The sequence below is a fragment of the Varanus komodoensis genome, unplaced genomic scaffold (assembly GCF_004798865.1).
Source record: "Varanus komodoensis strain SLA01 unplaced genomic scaffold, ASM479886v1 scaffold71, whole genome shotgun sequence".
Classification (NCBI taxonomy): Eukaryota; Metazoa; Chordata; class Lepidosauria; order Squamata; family Varanidae; genus Varanus; species Varanus komodoensis.
The window spans coordinates 1,682,262-1,695,074 of record NW_025336360.1 but is presented as its reverse complement, the minus strand read 5'-3'; the positions used below and the strand labels follow the sequence as shown (position 1 = coordinate 1,695,074).

The following is a 12,813-nucleotide window of genomic DNA, read 5'->3' as shown; positions in this document are numbered from 1 at the left end:
CCCAGGAAAACAGGGGAGTCAATCTCCTATGGCAAGAGAAATGGTAGCTTACTACTGCAACTTTTGGGGGACAGTGAGATCCCAAAGGGATGGTAAAGATGCCTGCTGGGGAATATCGAATATTGTATGCTCAGCTAATGGGCCACAACTTGTGTCCGAAGAATTCAAAGCATGCTGGAACCAGTGAGAATAAGTCACCTGCATTTGTCTATGCCCCAAGCAGTGCGGAAGCCTAGTCAGCTGTAAAAATGGCTCTGCATGCAAGCTTATGAATGAACAGATGTTTTAAAAATGGCCCACAACTCCCAACATGCCCCAGCCGGCCATTTTTTGTGGGCCATTTTTATTATTACTTTGCATTTTTAAGTATTTCACTGTAGTCTCATGTCCTGGCAGCCTCAGTCTCTTTTCCCCATCCACCTTACCCCCATCTGAGGCTGATTTTCCAACCTTGGAGAGGCTGCTGGTGCGGTTATGGGGGAAGGGGCCAAAGTGCACTCCAAGGCTGGGCTCTGTATTCAGCCCGGCATCTGGGGATCCCAAGTACCCTTCAATACTGTCTAGGATCATTTTCCAACACATTTATTTATGGCATGCGCTTCACACAAGTCTGCCAGTCCTAAGGGCATGGACCCTTACTCTGTAAAAGATGCATTCACCTTTCACACATGGCTGAATGAAATAAAGAGGCCCGTATTTTATTTTATTTATTTATTTTTCGATTTCTATCCTGCCTTTTTCCAACAAAGGGCTCAAGGCAGCTTACATCATTCTCCTCCTCCATCTTATCCCCACAACAACCACCCTGTGAGGTAGGCTGGGCTGAGAGTCGGTGACTGGCCCAAGTCACCCAGTGGGCTCCATGGCCGAGCGGGGACTCGAACCCAGATCACCTGAGTCCCAGTCTCACGCTCTTAACCACGACGCCACACTGGCTCTCCATAAAATTAAAGGCTTTCCACTAAAGCAGAAAGCCTGCTAGACAAATACAAAAAGATCTGAAATCACTCTTTGGATTGCTCTCTTATGGTGCTGACATTGCTTGGGAGATCAGAGGTTTTTCGCAAAGTCTTTTGCAGCCAGTGTGGAAAGATCCAAGCCAGCAGCAGTCCTCCGAGCTCACAGTTTGGCTGGGGGGGGGGGGGGGGGGGGGTACACTGGGCCCCGAAGAGGGGAGGATGGGGCTGTGGAGTTTCCCCAGCCGCCTTCCCTCCCCCTCCAGCACTACATCCTGAGGGCCAGAACCAGCCATCTGGAGAAGATACTCAGGCCAGGCAAGCCGGGGCAGAAGCGCCCAGCAGCTGCTCCTCGTTCGTGGCACAGAAGCCTCCGAGTTCCAAGGCTTTTGAGCATCTGCCGCAGGGGGATACGACTGTCTCTGGGGCGCCATCCTGGCCCACAATTCGAAGAAAACCCTACAATTCGAAGCATCCCCCGGCCAGTTTGGGCCGGCTCGGCTCAACAGCGGTCTATCCCCTGCACCGGCTTCCTTCTTTCCTGTTATCCTTTTTCATTCTGGCCACGAGAGGGCAGGGCACGTACACAGATGCGCCCCTGGAAAGGCGTTTCGAGCATCCATTCCTGCCTGGCAATCCTGCGAACACCGTCCCTCTGCAGTCCTCCAAGTGTCTTCAAGCAGGAGCCCTTCCTTGCAAAAATAAAAAATAAACCTTTTGAAACACGCACTTTTGCCCATTTGCTTGCCCTGATAAACAGATTGGAAACAAAGATCACGCTGAAAGCCAAAATGAGCTTTACCGTGAGTTTCACAGAATACAGGCAAGCTCCAAAAGGGTTGGTTCCCCTGAACTATAAACTAAGACATTTTTAAAATCCTACTTTTGTACCCCAACTTTTCCTCTAAAAGAGTTCCAGGGAACTTTTGTGAATCGTTCTCTTCCTGCCATCCTCACAACAGCCTTGTTGGGTAGATCCAGCCAAGAAAGGACGGGGGGTTTGGCCCCAGCTGATACAATGGGAGCTTTGCAACTCGAATCTAGAACTCTCCTGAACTGACATTCTAGCTACTGCATTGCCCTTTGTCTCTGGTTCAATGCTGTTAGATTTTTTGCCTGTCTTTAAAATGTTTTTAAAGCATTTTAAATGCCTTTTTAAACTGCTTGCTGCTTGGGACTGGTGCCCAGTTCAACCAAAGCAGCTACACAGAGGAAAGATGCTGGAATCCCATCAAATGTCACAAACTCTGTTAATGCCAGCACTGCTTAGAGGAGAAATGCAAAACAAGAGAAGGAAAACACCCACACCAGCTCTGCACTCGGTCACACCTCCAAGGAGCTCCGGCAGACGCCACGGGGAGCATGGCAGGGCCCCAATTCTGCCTGCAGCAAGCTAAACTCGGCCTCACAAAGCACCAGTCCTTGGCTGCCCTGGATAGCAGAGGCATCGTGTTGATCTGTGGTGCCAGCACTCAGCTCCAACAGGAAAATGGAATACACTCCCCAGAGAGGTTCGCCTGGTGCCATCATTTCATTCTTTTCAGTCCCAAACTAAAACCTTTTTATTTTCCCAATGTTTTAAGGTTTGTCTGTTTTTAATATCGGTTTTATTGTTGACTGGTTAAGAATTTGATTAGGATGCTGTGTTTTATTTTATTTTGTCTTATTGTTAAACCGTTCCAAGACTACAGTAAGGAACGGTCTAAAAAAGTTTTAATGATTTTTTTAAAAAAATGAGGAGCACATCCCTTCATGCAAGACAGCAAGCAATTGTGAAAGGATTCTGCCCTGGGAAACCGCTCTTGTGCATCCACATGGAAAAGGCCGAGGATGCTGTTCCTTTTATGTTCCACATATTGGTAGCACAGAGATGTGCAAGATAAAAAGCTATAGATGGAGCTGAGAATGGAAGCGACTCATGCATATTTTGAGTTGGGAGCTAATGGTATGAATTATCTGAAATGGCATTTGGAGAGAGTTAAATGCAAGCCGGAGCAAAGCAGAGGGAGAAAAATTACAGACAAGGAACTGGTGGGAAGATTGTTTCATCTTTCTTTGACATCACCTGGAGGCAGAGTCACTATCAGAAATAATGAGGGCCGTCCCACACAATTTTTCTGGTCATGCTATTTCAAGAGCAAAAAACCCAGAAGCAGACCCTCCTGCCCCCCTACTGCCTGGATGAAAAGAAACAAGGTCCTTCAGCCCCAGAGGGGGGATGAAAGGGGAGAACACAGAGAAAGAAGAGAGAGATGAGGACTCGGGGCCAGCACTCTCCCTGGCGAAAGCCCATGGGTAGCGGTTGCGTTATGCCAGGGATCCATTTGGCCCGACTTATAAAGAAAAAAAGAGATATTAAAATAAGCCAGTTGCCATGACCACTCAAAGTACATTCCCTCTCCCTGCTTCTCCTTTTGATGGATTTTTCTAGAAATGAATTGCCGTGGCAATAGAAGGGAGCTCTAAAAATACGCAGTTGTTTTCTTCCAGATTTCATGTTCTCTGCCACTCTTCCCCCAAATCTGAAGATAAAATGCATGAAGAAACAGGGGGAGGTGATCTAGTTTTTTCTGCATGCAAAACTGCAAAAAAGAAAAAAAAGGAAGTGCTGGCTTTTTCTTGTACTTTCCTCCTGCAGCGAAAGCTTGGCTTCTGTTCCTCACACATAAGAAACGATTGCAGGTCGATTTCTTCAGTCATGACTTGGTGACACTCTGCTCTAGCAACCTTTAAAAGGCACAGAAACATAGAAACAGAGCAAGTCAGAAGGGGCCTCCCGGGCCATCTAGTTTGAGCCCCGGCTCCGCTCACGACATGCCCACCATGTGCATGTCCAGCCTATCTTTGAACACCCTCACCGATGGGGCCTCAGCCACCTCCCGGGGAAGCCCGTTCCATGCCCTCGGGGTCCTGACTGTCATCAAGGTTCTAGTATTATTACTATTATTATTACATTTATATGCAGCCTTTTTTCCTCTCGTGAGGAACCCGAAGTGGCTTCCATGGCTCCGTTTTAGCCTCACAACACTCATCCTGTGAGGTAAGCTGGACTCGGAGTTCTTGACTGGCCCAAAGTCACGGCCAAGTGGGGCCTTGAACTCACATTTCCTGGGTCCCCAGGCCAGGATTTAACCCCCCGTCCCACTGCACCTACGAAGAATGCATGCGACACCCTGGACAAGCATTTCTCAGTAAAGCCACGCGTGAGGAAGGAGGCTGCCGCTCAGATCCGGCGCTAAAGAGAAGCACAGAACACGGCATGAGTGAGAAGGTGGCCCACGTATCTCAGTTGTGCCCGTGTTCAGACGGCACAATGACCCACACAGAAGGGTTGAATGTGGGCTGCTGTTGAACTGTGCAGGCTGTTGCTCCAATATGGGTGGGTTGTCCTCTTGTCAGAACCCACCTGAGAGAACAAGCCATGGCTTGCTAACCATGAAAAACTCATGGAGGGAGCCGATGGTTTGTGGCTGGGCTGCGAACTGTGGCTTGTTATCTCAGGTGGGTCCAGACAACAGGATAACCCACCTTTCAAGAACGGCCCACAGTTCAGTCACAACCCACACTCAACCTTTGAGTTGTCTGAACCTGGCCACTGTCAGGTTTGTCAGGTAGCAATGGCTTGCCCGAGTTTTAGACGGGAATCTTTTCTTGTCCTGCTTCTTCCACACGCAAAGCTAGTCCTTTCCACAAAGCCATGAAGCTGCAGCATGTCAGCTTTTTCCAACCCGACCTGGAGGCCATGAGGACTTAGCTCACACAGACAACGTTCACTCTTCTGCGGTCCTTCCTCATGACCCATCTAGCTCAGCATTGTCTGCACTGCCTGGCCGCCACTCGGAGACCCTGGGCCACGGCCTCCCAACTGCCCCAAGGGGCAACGGAGAGGCAGGCAGAGACACAGTCCTAGGATCCAGAGCCCCAGAGGCAAATGTCCCCCTGGAAGGCCGCAACAACAAAACCCGAACCACCCACAATTCCCCACCGCTTATTCTGGAAGCTGATTCTGGTGCTTCCAGATCAGTCAAGCTGGCCCATTCATGGATGTTACTGGGGGAGGTGGGTTCAAAACATCTCTCCCACTTGTAGTCTTCCTCTTCTTCCCGATCACCCCACCCATTACTTTTTTCCGTGCAAGAAAATAAATTGTTCAGTGGGGCAGAAAGTGGGGGGGTTTTGCAGAATGCCTGGGACCAGCACTGCAAGGAAGGACCAGCCAAGGGTCGACCTTCCTCCCAGGCTCCTCCTCAGGCCTTCCAAATCACCAGCTTCCAGAAGTCAATCCGATGCATGCAGAACCCCACACGGCTGCATTTGGTTTCCAGTTTTTCAGGAGAATCTTCTGTCAACAGTGGTTTTCCTTGCCATTGTGGCCTCCCTGCCTCTCCTGCAGTTATGCACTTTGCTACAAAGCCCCTCCAGGCAATGTTGAAGTGAGCACCCACACCCCCGAATCCCGATCTTGGGTGCATGGGGAGCGGTTGCTTAGTAGCAGAGCCAGGGATGGTGCCACGTACCAAAGAGACGCCAGGCTTGGGAGTGCAGGACCCAGGCAACCGGCATGTGCCCTAGTATCTCTGGACATGTGTCTTGAGAAGAGTCTGTCTCCTAAGGACACACCGATTTGTGAAAAGGGACAGCGGAGAAGACACCACTCAGGCGAAAAGATTCACGAGCACATGTGGGCAACGGGCTAGTGAATCCAGGGGGCTCTGATGCAAGACAGGTTGTGAAGGGAAGGTTGTTTGTCCCCCGTGGTTGTGATATTGGCAGGGTTCAGGCAGTTTTTACTTTTGTATCGGGTACGGTTGTATCCATGGAAAGGGAGAGGCATGGCCCCAAAGGAAAGGATCTGGAGCCAGCTCAAAACACTGCCTCTGCACTGAGCGCCTGCAAGGTTGCATCCACCACCTCAGAACCATGAGGACCGGAGTCTCGGTTTGCCTTTAGGGGAACGGCTCAGGGATGGAGTCCTTGCTCTGCATGCAGAAGGTGCCGGCTTCTGTAGATTGGGCTAGGGAAAGAATCCAGGCTGAAATGCCAGGGCCGTCACTGCTGCGATGCTTTTACTGTGAAATTTGCTATTGTAAACCATTTCAGAGAGCCATTCGGCTGATGAGTGGTATAAAAATGTTCTCAATATTCTAAATTAAGGACCTTTGTGCATATGCTCCAATTCCAGCATAAAGACAGCAGCCCTGTGAGTAGAACCCATCAAAACTGCTAGGACTTACTTCTGAGCATCCCTGCCTCAGGTCCTGCTTTCGCAGAGAACAGAATTTGGAGCAGGATGCATCCCTGTTTTAAATGCACCATCTTTTTAAATTTTCATTTTCATTGGTGCTGGGAGTTCAGACTTAGAAGACAGGTCTTGCAACAGCTTGCCAAGGATCCTCTAGGCAACAGAGGAGACAGACAATGCGATATAGAACGTGTGACTATAAGGGGGGGTTGTCCAACTGTCCAGATGTTTGGGACTCCAACACCTGCTGCCCCCAAGCAATACGGACATCAGACTTGCATGATGGAAGCGACATACTTTCCAAATTCAGGTTGAATGGAAGTAGTTTCTCCCTATCCTACCCAGGTTATATACACCATACTTCGATGTTAAATGTGGATAATTTATTCACCGAATATTCACCATCTCTTCTGGGACAGATGATGATACTTGAACTCATCATTTGGTGACATGCAATGGTGTTATGACTTCGTCTGACATGCAGCAGTGCTTGGTATTTAGCAGGTGGCCATTTGGGGATATGCAGTGCCTTAAGTGCCCCCTCAGATATGCAGATGATACCACTCTAATGGCAGAAAGTGAAGAGGAACTAAAGAGCCTCTTGATGCAGGTGAAGGAGGAGAGTGCAAAAGTTGGCTTGAAACTCAACATTAAGAAAACTAAGATCATGGCAGCTGGTCCTCTCACTTCCTGGCAAATAGATGGGGAAGAAATGGAGGTAGTGACAGATTTTATTTTCCTGGGCTCCAAGATCACCGCAGATGGGGACTGCAGCCAAGAAATTAAAAGACGCTTGCTCCTGGGGAGGAAAGCTCCTGGCAAATCTAGACAGCATACTAAAAAGCAGAGACATCACCCTGCCAACAAAAGTGCGTATAGTCAAGGCTATGGTTTCCCCAGCAATGTATGGCTGTGAAAGCTGGACCATAAGGAAGGCTGAGCACCGAAGGATTGAGGCCTTTGAATTGTGGTGCTGGAGGAGACGCCTGCAAGTCCCTTGGACTGCAAGGCGATCAAACCAGTCAGTCCTAGAGGAGATCAACCCTGACTGCTCTTGAGAAGGCCAGATCCTGAAGGTGAACCTCAAATACTTTGGCCACCTAATGAGAAGGAAGGACTCCCTGGAGAAGAGCCTGATGCTGGGAACAATAGATGGCAAAAGCAGAAGGGGACGGCAGAGGATGAGGTGGCTGGATGGAGTCACTGAAGCAGTGAGCGTGAGCTTAGCTGGACTCCGGGGGATAGTGGAGGACAGGAAGGCCTGGAGGAAGGTTGTCCGTGGGGTTGCGATGGGTCGGACACGACTTCATGACTAACAACAACAACAAAGTGCCCCCTTGCTTTGCGATTCTGCTCTGATAAAAAAATTGGCCCGCCTGGGTTTCAATCCTCAGCCTCACACAGAGGCACAGTTCCTGCTTCCAGTGCCACTTTGTCACACCGGCTTCCTGCAATGCCACACAAGGAAGAAATTAAGAAATGGTTGAGAGCAGGAGAGCGGCTTGTCATCTCCTGTCATCTCTCTTGCCACGTCCCCAGCCGCTCATGTGGGGCTGACAAACCCTCTGAAGCACAAGAGATCCTGCGTCCGGCTTTCGACGTTGTAAGTGTAAGAGAACGAGGAGGGAAAGGGAGTGAAGGAGCAGGGCGGGAAAAGCCGCAGGCGCACAAGAGAAGCAGGACGAGGAGCAAAAATATGAGAATGAGAAGCGAGATGAGGAGGAGGAATAAGGAGGACGTGGAAGGGGAGGAGGAAGAGAAGCAGGGGGACAAGTGCTGGAAGGATTGGGGTCCCACCTCACCCCACATTCAGAGCAGTGCATCCGGTTTGCTGGGTACAGAAAAGGACAGAGCGAGAGAAGAAGGGATGGGCGATGGGAGAGTTTGCTGGCCCCTGAAATATGGCTGAATCGCAGTGCAACTTAGTCCCGAGCCCCGAATCTTGGGGAGTTTTCCTTCCCCACCACCCTGCTATCAGCAGCACATTTGGAATATGAGGCAGGGGGATCCCCGATATCTCTAGATCCCCCTAAAGCAGTGGTCTCAAACTCACCGCCCGCGAGCCCTGCGGCTTCAAAGCGCCAGCGGCACCCGGGCTGGCCTCCGGATGAGCGGCCCACCACCACCGCTTGATGCAGCCCAGCCTCACCCAGACTCTACTTCCAGCGGCCCCCAGGTAAGTGGAGTTTGAGACCCCTGCCCTAGAGGCACTGGTTTTTCCCCACATGTGTTTTCCCTCCTGCTGCCCCACCCCTTGCATCTTCCTGCCTGAGGGTTTATTATTATTAATTTATTGAAAGCATTTCTATCCCATCCTGCACCTGGGTCTCAGGACAGTAATGCAAGAATAAAGCACCATGTCCGTAACAAACAAAAAACCATTTTAAAACAACATCAGGTCTTAAAATATGGGGAAAATAAAAAGGTTTTGGCCTGGCGCCAAAATGAGCCAAGTGTCGGCACCAGGCAAACCTCTCTGAGAAGCGTGTTCTAAAGTCGGGGAGCCACCACAGAGAAGGCCCTTCTCTGGGTAGCCACTCTCCTGATCTCCTTCAAAGAGGACTCCCAGGGAAGGACCCCCCCAAATCAAATTCCTTCCCTTCCCCTGTGCATACTCCCCTTTCACAAATGGGGGTGCCCTTAGGAGACACACATGGAAACTTTAGCATGCGCCAATCTGGCATCATGCGCACAGGTGGCTCCTTGCCGCATGCAAGCGCTCTCTCCACGAACACACGCATGGGTGCTCAGGAAGCTCTTGTTGGGCATTTTAATGGGGAAATGCCCATCACGGGGGGGGGGGGGGTGGACGCATCACTGCTCCAGTGGCCTCCCTCTCCCACGTGGGAAAGCCATTTCAGCTGGACCATGGCGACCGCCCTCTTCGCCAGAGTTGTGGGAGAAGCACATGAAATGCCTTCTTGGGCATGCAACCTTCTCCCTGCCCTATCTTGTTTCACCTGCTGGATGTTACGCGCACGGAGCTGGCTGGAGCCGGGGTCAGATTAGATGGCCCTGAAGACCCCTTCTGACTCGCTCTTTTTCGAGGTTTCTATGTTTCCATGACTGCAACTCTGCGTAATATATGACAGACCGTAGCGCCTCAGTGGGGGGTGGGGAGCAATCTGCCCCTTCTCGGGGGGGAAGCAATCTAACCTTTTGGGATTTCCAAAGCAATAACCACCACCACCCCCACCGCCAATTGGTTTAGTGGTACCTATAGATTTTTCCCCATTGCAAATGGTTGGAATTCCTTGAAGCTAAAAATTTTTATTATATATCTATTTTTCCATACCTATTTTCAATATAAACTGTAGAGAGCATCTCTGGAATGGAATTCTGCCTGCAGGATGGAAGAGTTTCAGAGAGAGAGAGAAAGAGAGAGAGAGAGAGATGCACCCTACAGACACTTCAAATACTTTTGAGCAGCTTTTCATCCTGAACATTTTGGCCAGGCGTACATGCCTGAGCACAGCTCTTGTTTATTTGCCAAGGGGCTTCTGTAGGGCAATGTCCCAGCAGATCATGTCCCTGCACTCAATCCATGGTAAGGGGGTGCCATTTGGGCTCCAAAAGCACCCCCCCCATGCAGCTAAGGGGATACCGGCAGTTCTTTCCTCCAACGTTCTGCAGGAGTTTCAGCTCTGGAAAAGGACCCTTTGGGGCCAGGGAGTTCCTAGTCTGAGCTGATCAGCCATTCTCTTAATTCAGGGGCGCTGACCTGTGATGCCCGCATGGCACCAGAAGGGGGGGCACTTATTACTGGGGAATCCCTAATCTTGTGGAAATATACCAATAGGGGACCTAGAGTTCAGGTCAAAAGGCAGTTCCAGGGGTGGACAGGAATGCTGGATTGGGAGAATAGCAGAGGGGGAAGTTCTCTCTTGGAACAGCTTCCCCAGCAAGACTTGGGCCTGTCTGGATCCACACGGTTTGCAGAGTGTCATTTACCTTCTCGAAAAATAGAAATACAGCTACCCCGTCTTCAAGCTGGCTTTGCCGGCTACACAAGCGGATGCCTCAGGACAGTTTGCTGGTCCTCAAAGCATGAGTGGCCATGTTCATGTGTGAATGAACCATGGAGTGCTTTAGGCTCCAGGATTAAATCCAGCTTCAGTTCCCCAGTTCTAATAGGACCCAATGGGTCGGATCCAGGCTGAGTCGTCCTGAGAACCACTCCACTGAAATCAGTGGGAGGAGTCAGCCAGAGCGACTGATTCCAACAACAGTGTTGACGGGGAAAGGTCTCCCTGCCAAACAGCAACACCAGGCAGGCTCCTCCAATTCAGATGCCCACAATAACATTATTTATACATTTCTCACCTCCCTCAAATGTGCATCCAAGAACAGATCCAAAGGGTCAACCTTCTTTATGTATAAATAAATATCTATATATGTACAAACACCGAGAGATGTCTTTTTACATCGTTCTTTTCACAGCCCCCCTTCCTCTCCTGAGCAACTACGAAGAGCATTTTAAAGCTGGATGGCCTCCCATCCCCTCTACAAAGAGGCAAAGATAAAATCTGCTTGCTCGTTTCTCTTCTCTTTCTTTCCCTGCAAACTAGAAAATGTACAGCATCTGTCCCCACAGTGCTTGAAGGATGCAGCAAGAACAGTTCTGGGCCTCCTGACCCCAAAGGTCTGAACAGGGCTCCTCGAGGTCTGTGAATGCCCGCATAGGTGGGTGGGTCTCCCAAGCAGCAAAGCCAAGACACGGAAGTCCACGGACAAAGGTAAACAGCTGGATGAGCTCAGCTGTTTTGGTCAAAGGGAAAAACCAGTCCATGAAACCTCGGCTACGTAGAATCGGCACATGTAAATGGCATGCATCAGTCCACAGGAGCGACAGTTCCGCTGTGTGCAGGCTGCCAGCCCCGGGTTTAGACAGGCAACAGCTCAGGGAACGAAGCAGTGGCAGGAACAGCATGTCCGCAATGCCCGCTTCCCCAAACCCATCGTCAGGAATCCTGAAGGATAAAATTATGGCTCTGGGATCCCTCAAATGGCACGCGAGTCAGCTCCTCGGGGGGCCCGCAGGATGGAGTGTCCACCCGAGGCAGCGAGATTCTCGAGGTGCGTGCCCTCTGTTCACAGGTGGGCACCTCGGACCACTCCCTGCCTTGGCCCATCATGGAAGCTCGACTGCTGGCCGCATCGTGGCCGGGGGGCTGCACCCGTGGCCAAGCCGCTGCTGCCGGAAAGGCGGGCACCCAAAGCACCGGCAGCTGCAGCCGCGGCCCCGGGCTCGCTGCTGGTGCGGAGAGCCAGGCCGGCTCTGAGCCTGCGGCCGCTGGCAAGACCAGAAGCCTGGCTGCCGCCGGGCCCGGAGGGGTCGCGGCTGCCTGCCTCCTGCTGCCCCGCCTCCTCCTCCTCCTCCTCCTCCTGGATGGAGCTCAGCCGGGGGGCGCTGCGGCTCTTGTCCGGCGGAGGCCGGTAGGGGCACTTGCTGTTCAGCAGCCTCCGGAGGGGCACCAGCGGGATGAGGGCCTCCCCCAGGAGCTGCTGCTGGAGGTGCCGGGAGTCGTCCTGCCTCTTCAGGCGCTTGAACTCGCTGAAGGCCGCGTGCGCGGTCTGGCACAGCAGCAGGGCCACGGCGCGGGCCTTCTCCGCCTTGGAGAAGAGGACGGCGTGGCAGCGCAGCACCACCGCCTTGTTCTTGACCTGGTGCCGGTAGACCCACGCAAAGACCTTGGGGTGCCGCCCGTCGGCCACGCAGTGGGTGATGCGGTGCAGCAGGTAGGCGTGGCTGGGCCGGCGGGCGCCCTTCTCGCCGGGGCTCATGCGGAGGCCGTGGGGGCCCAGGGTCAGCTTCATCTTGGTGCTCCTGGCCCCGAACTCGCTCTTGGCCCAGATCTTGTCCACGGCCTGGTCCGTGCAGCCCTCGCCCTTCGCCTGCAGTGTCACGGCGTTGCCCAGGTACCAGGCGGTGTAGGTGGGATCCTCCTTGTTCAGCTCCACCTTCTGGCGCCTGCTGCGGAAGACACTGCCCAGGCGCTCCAGCGGGCAGTCCGGCCACAGGTCCGGGCAGGAGCGGACGAAGTTGGACAGCAGGGAGGCGTAGCTCAGGCCGGGGCCCAGGCTCTTCCCCTGCGCCTTCCGCTCACCCTCCTCGGCCAGGACGAACTTGCTCCGGCGCCACGGCAGGATGGCAGCCATGGGGGCGGGAGGGCGGCCGGTCCTGCCTCCTCTTCCGCGGGGCTCAGCCTGGGGAGATGCGCGCCCCTCCCCCGCCCAGGATCGCCCTGCCTCCGCGCAGCGCTCGGGCAGCCCTGCCCGCTCCGCGCGGCCCGAGAGGCTCACCTCGTGCGCGCAGCCCCGATCCTCCGCTCCTCCCCACGTCCCGCGGGCCGCGGCGCGATACGTCCAAGCGCGCAGGCACGTGTGCGCGGATCCCGGGCCGGGGGGGGGGGCTCCTGCGGCCAGCGGTGGGGTCCCCGGCCGGCTGCCCGCTCCGTCTTGGGGCGCCCCGCTTCCCGCAACGCGGAGCGGCGACGGGCGAGATTCGTCCTCTTCCTGCGCAAAGTGCGGCGGCCCTTCCCGGCCTCTCCGTCCCGCGGGCCCCGCTTGCCCCGCCTGCGCCGCCGCCCCGCGCGGAGAAGCCCGGCCGCGACC

At 53.2% G+C, this 12,813-nt stretch overlaps 1 protein-coding gene and 1 non-coding gene across 2 annotated transcripts; both read right to left on the bottom strand.

The window, feature by feature from the left end:
• Positions 1–949: 949 nt before the first annotated feature.
• On the bottom strand, positions 950–1,010 carry LOC123034758. Its single transcript, XR_006416834.1, has one exon. It is a non-coding gene; the product is annotated as a U7 small nuclear RNA (small nuclear RNA).
• A 10,279-nt stretch (positions 1,011–11,289) lies between these two features.
• On the bottom strand, positions 11,290–12,357 carry FAM43B (family with sequence similarity 43 member B). The gene has a single exon (XM_044452308.1). The coding sequence runs from the start codon at positions 12,355–12,357 to the stop codon at positions 11,290–11,292; it is 1,068 nt and encodes a 355-aa protein (XP_044308243.1).
• Between the last annotated feature and the right edge of the window lie 456 nt (positions 12,358–12,813).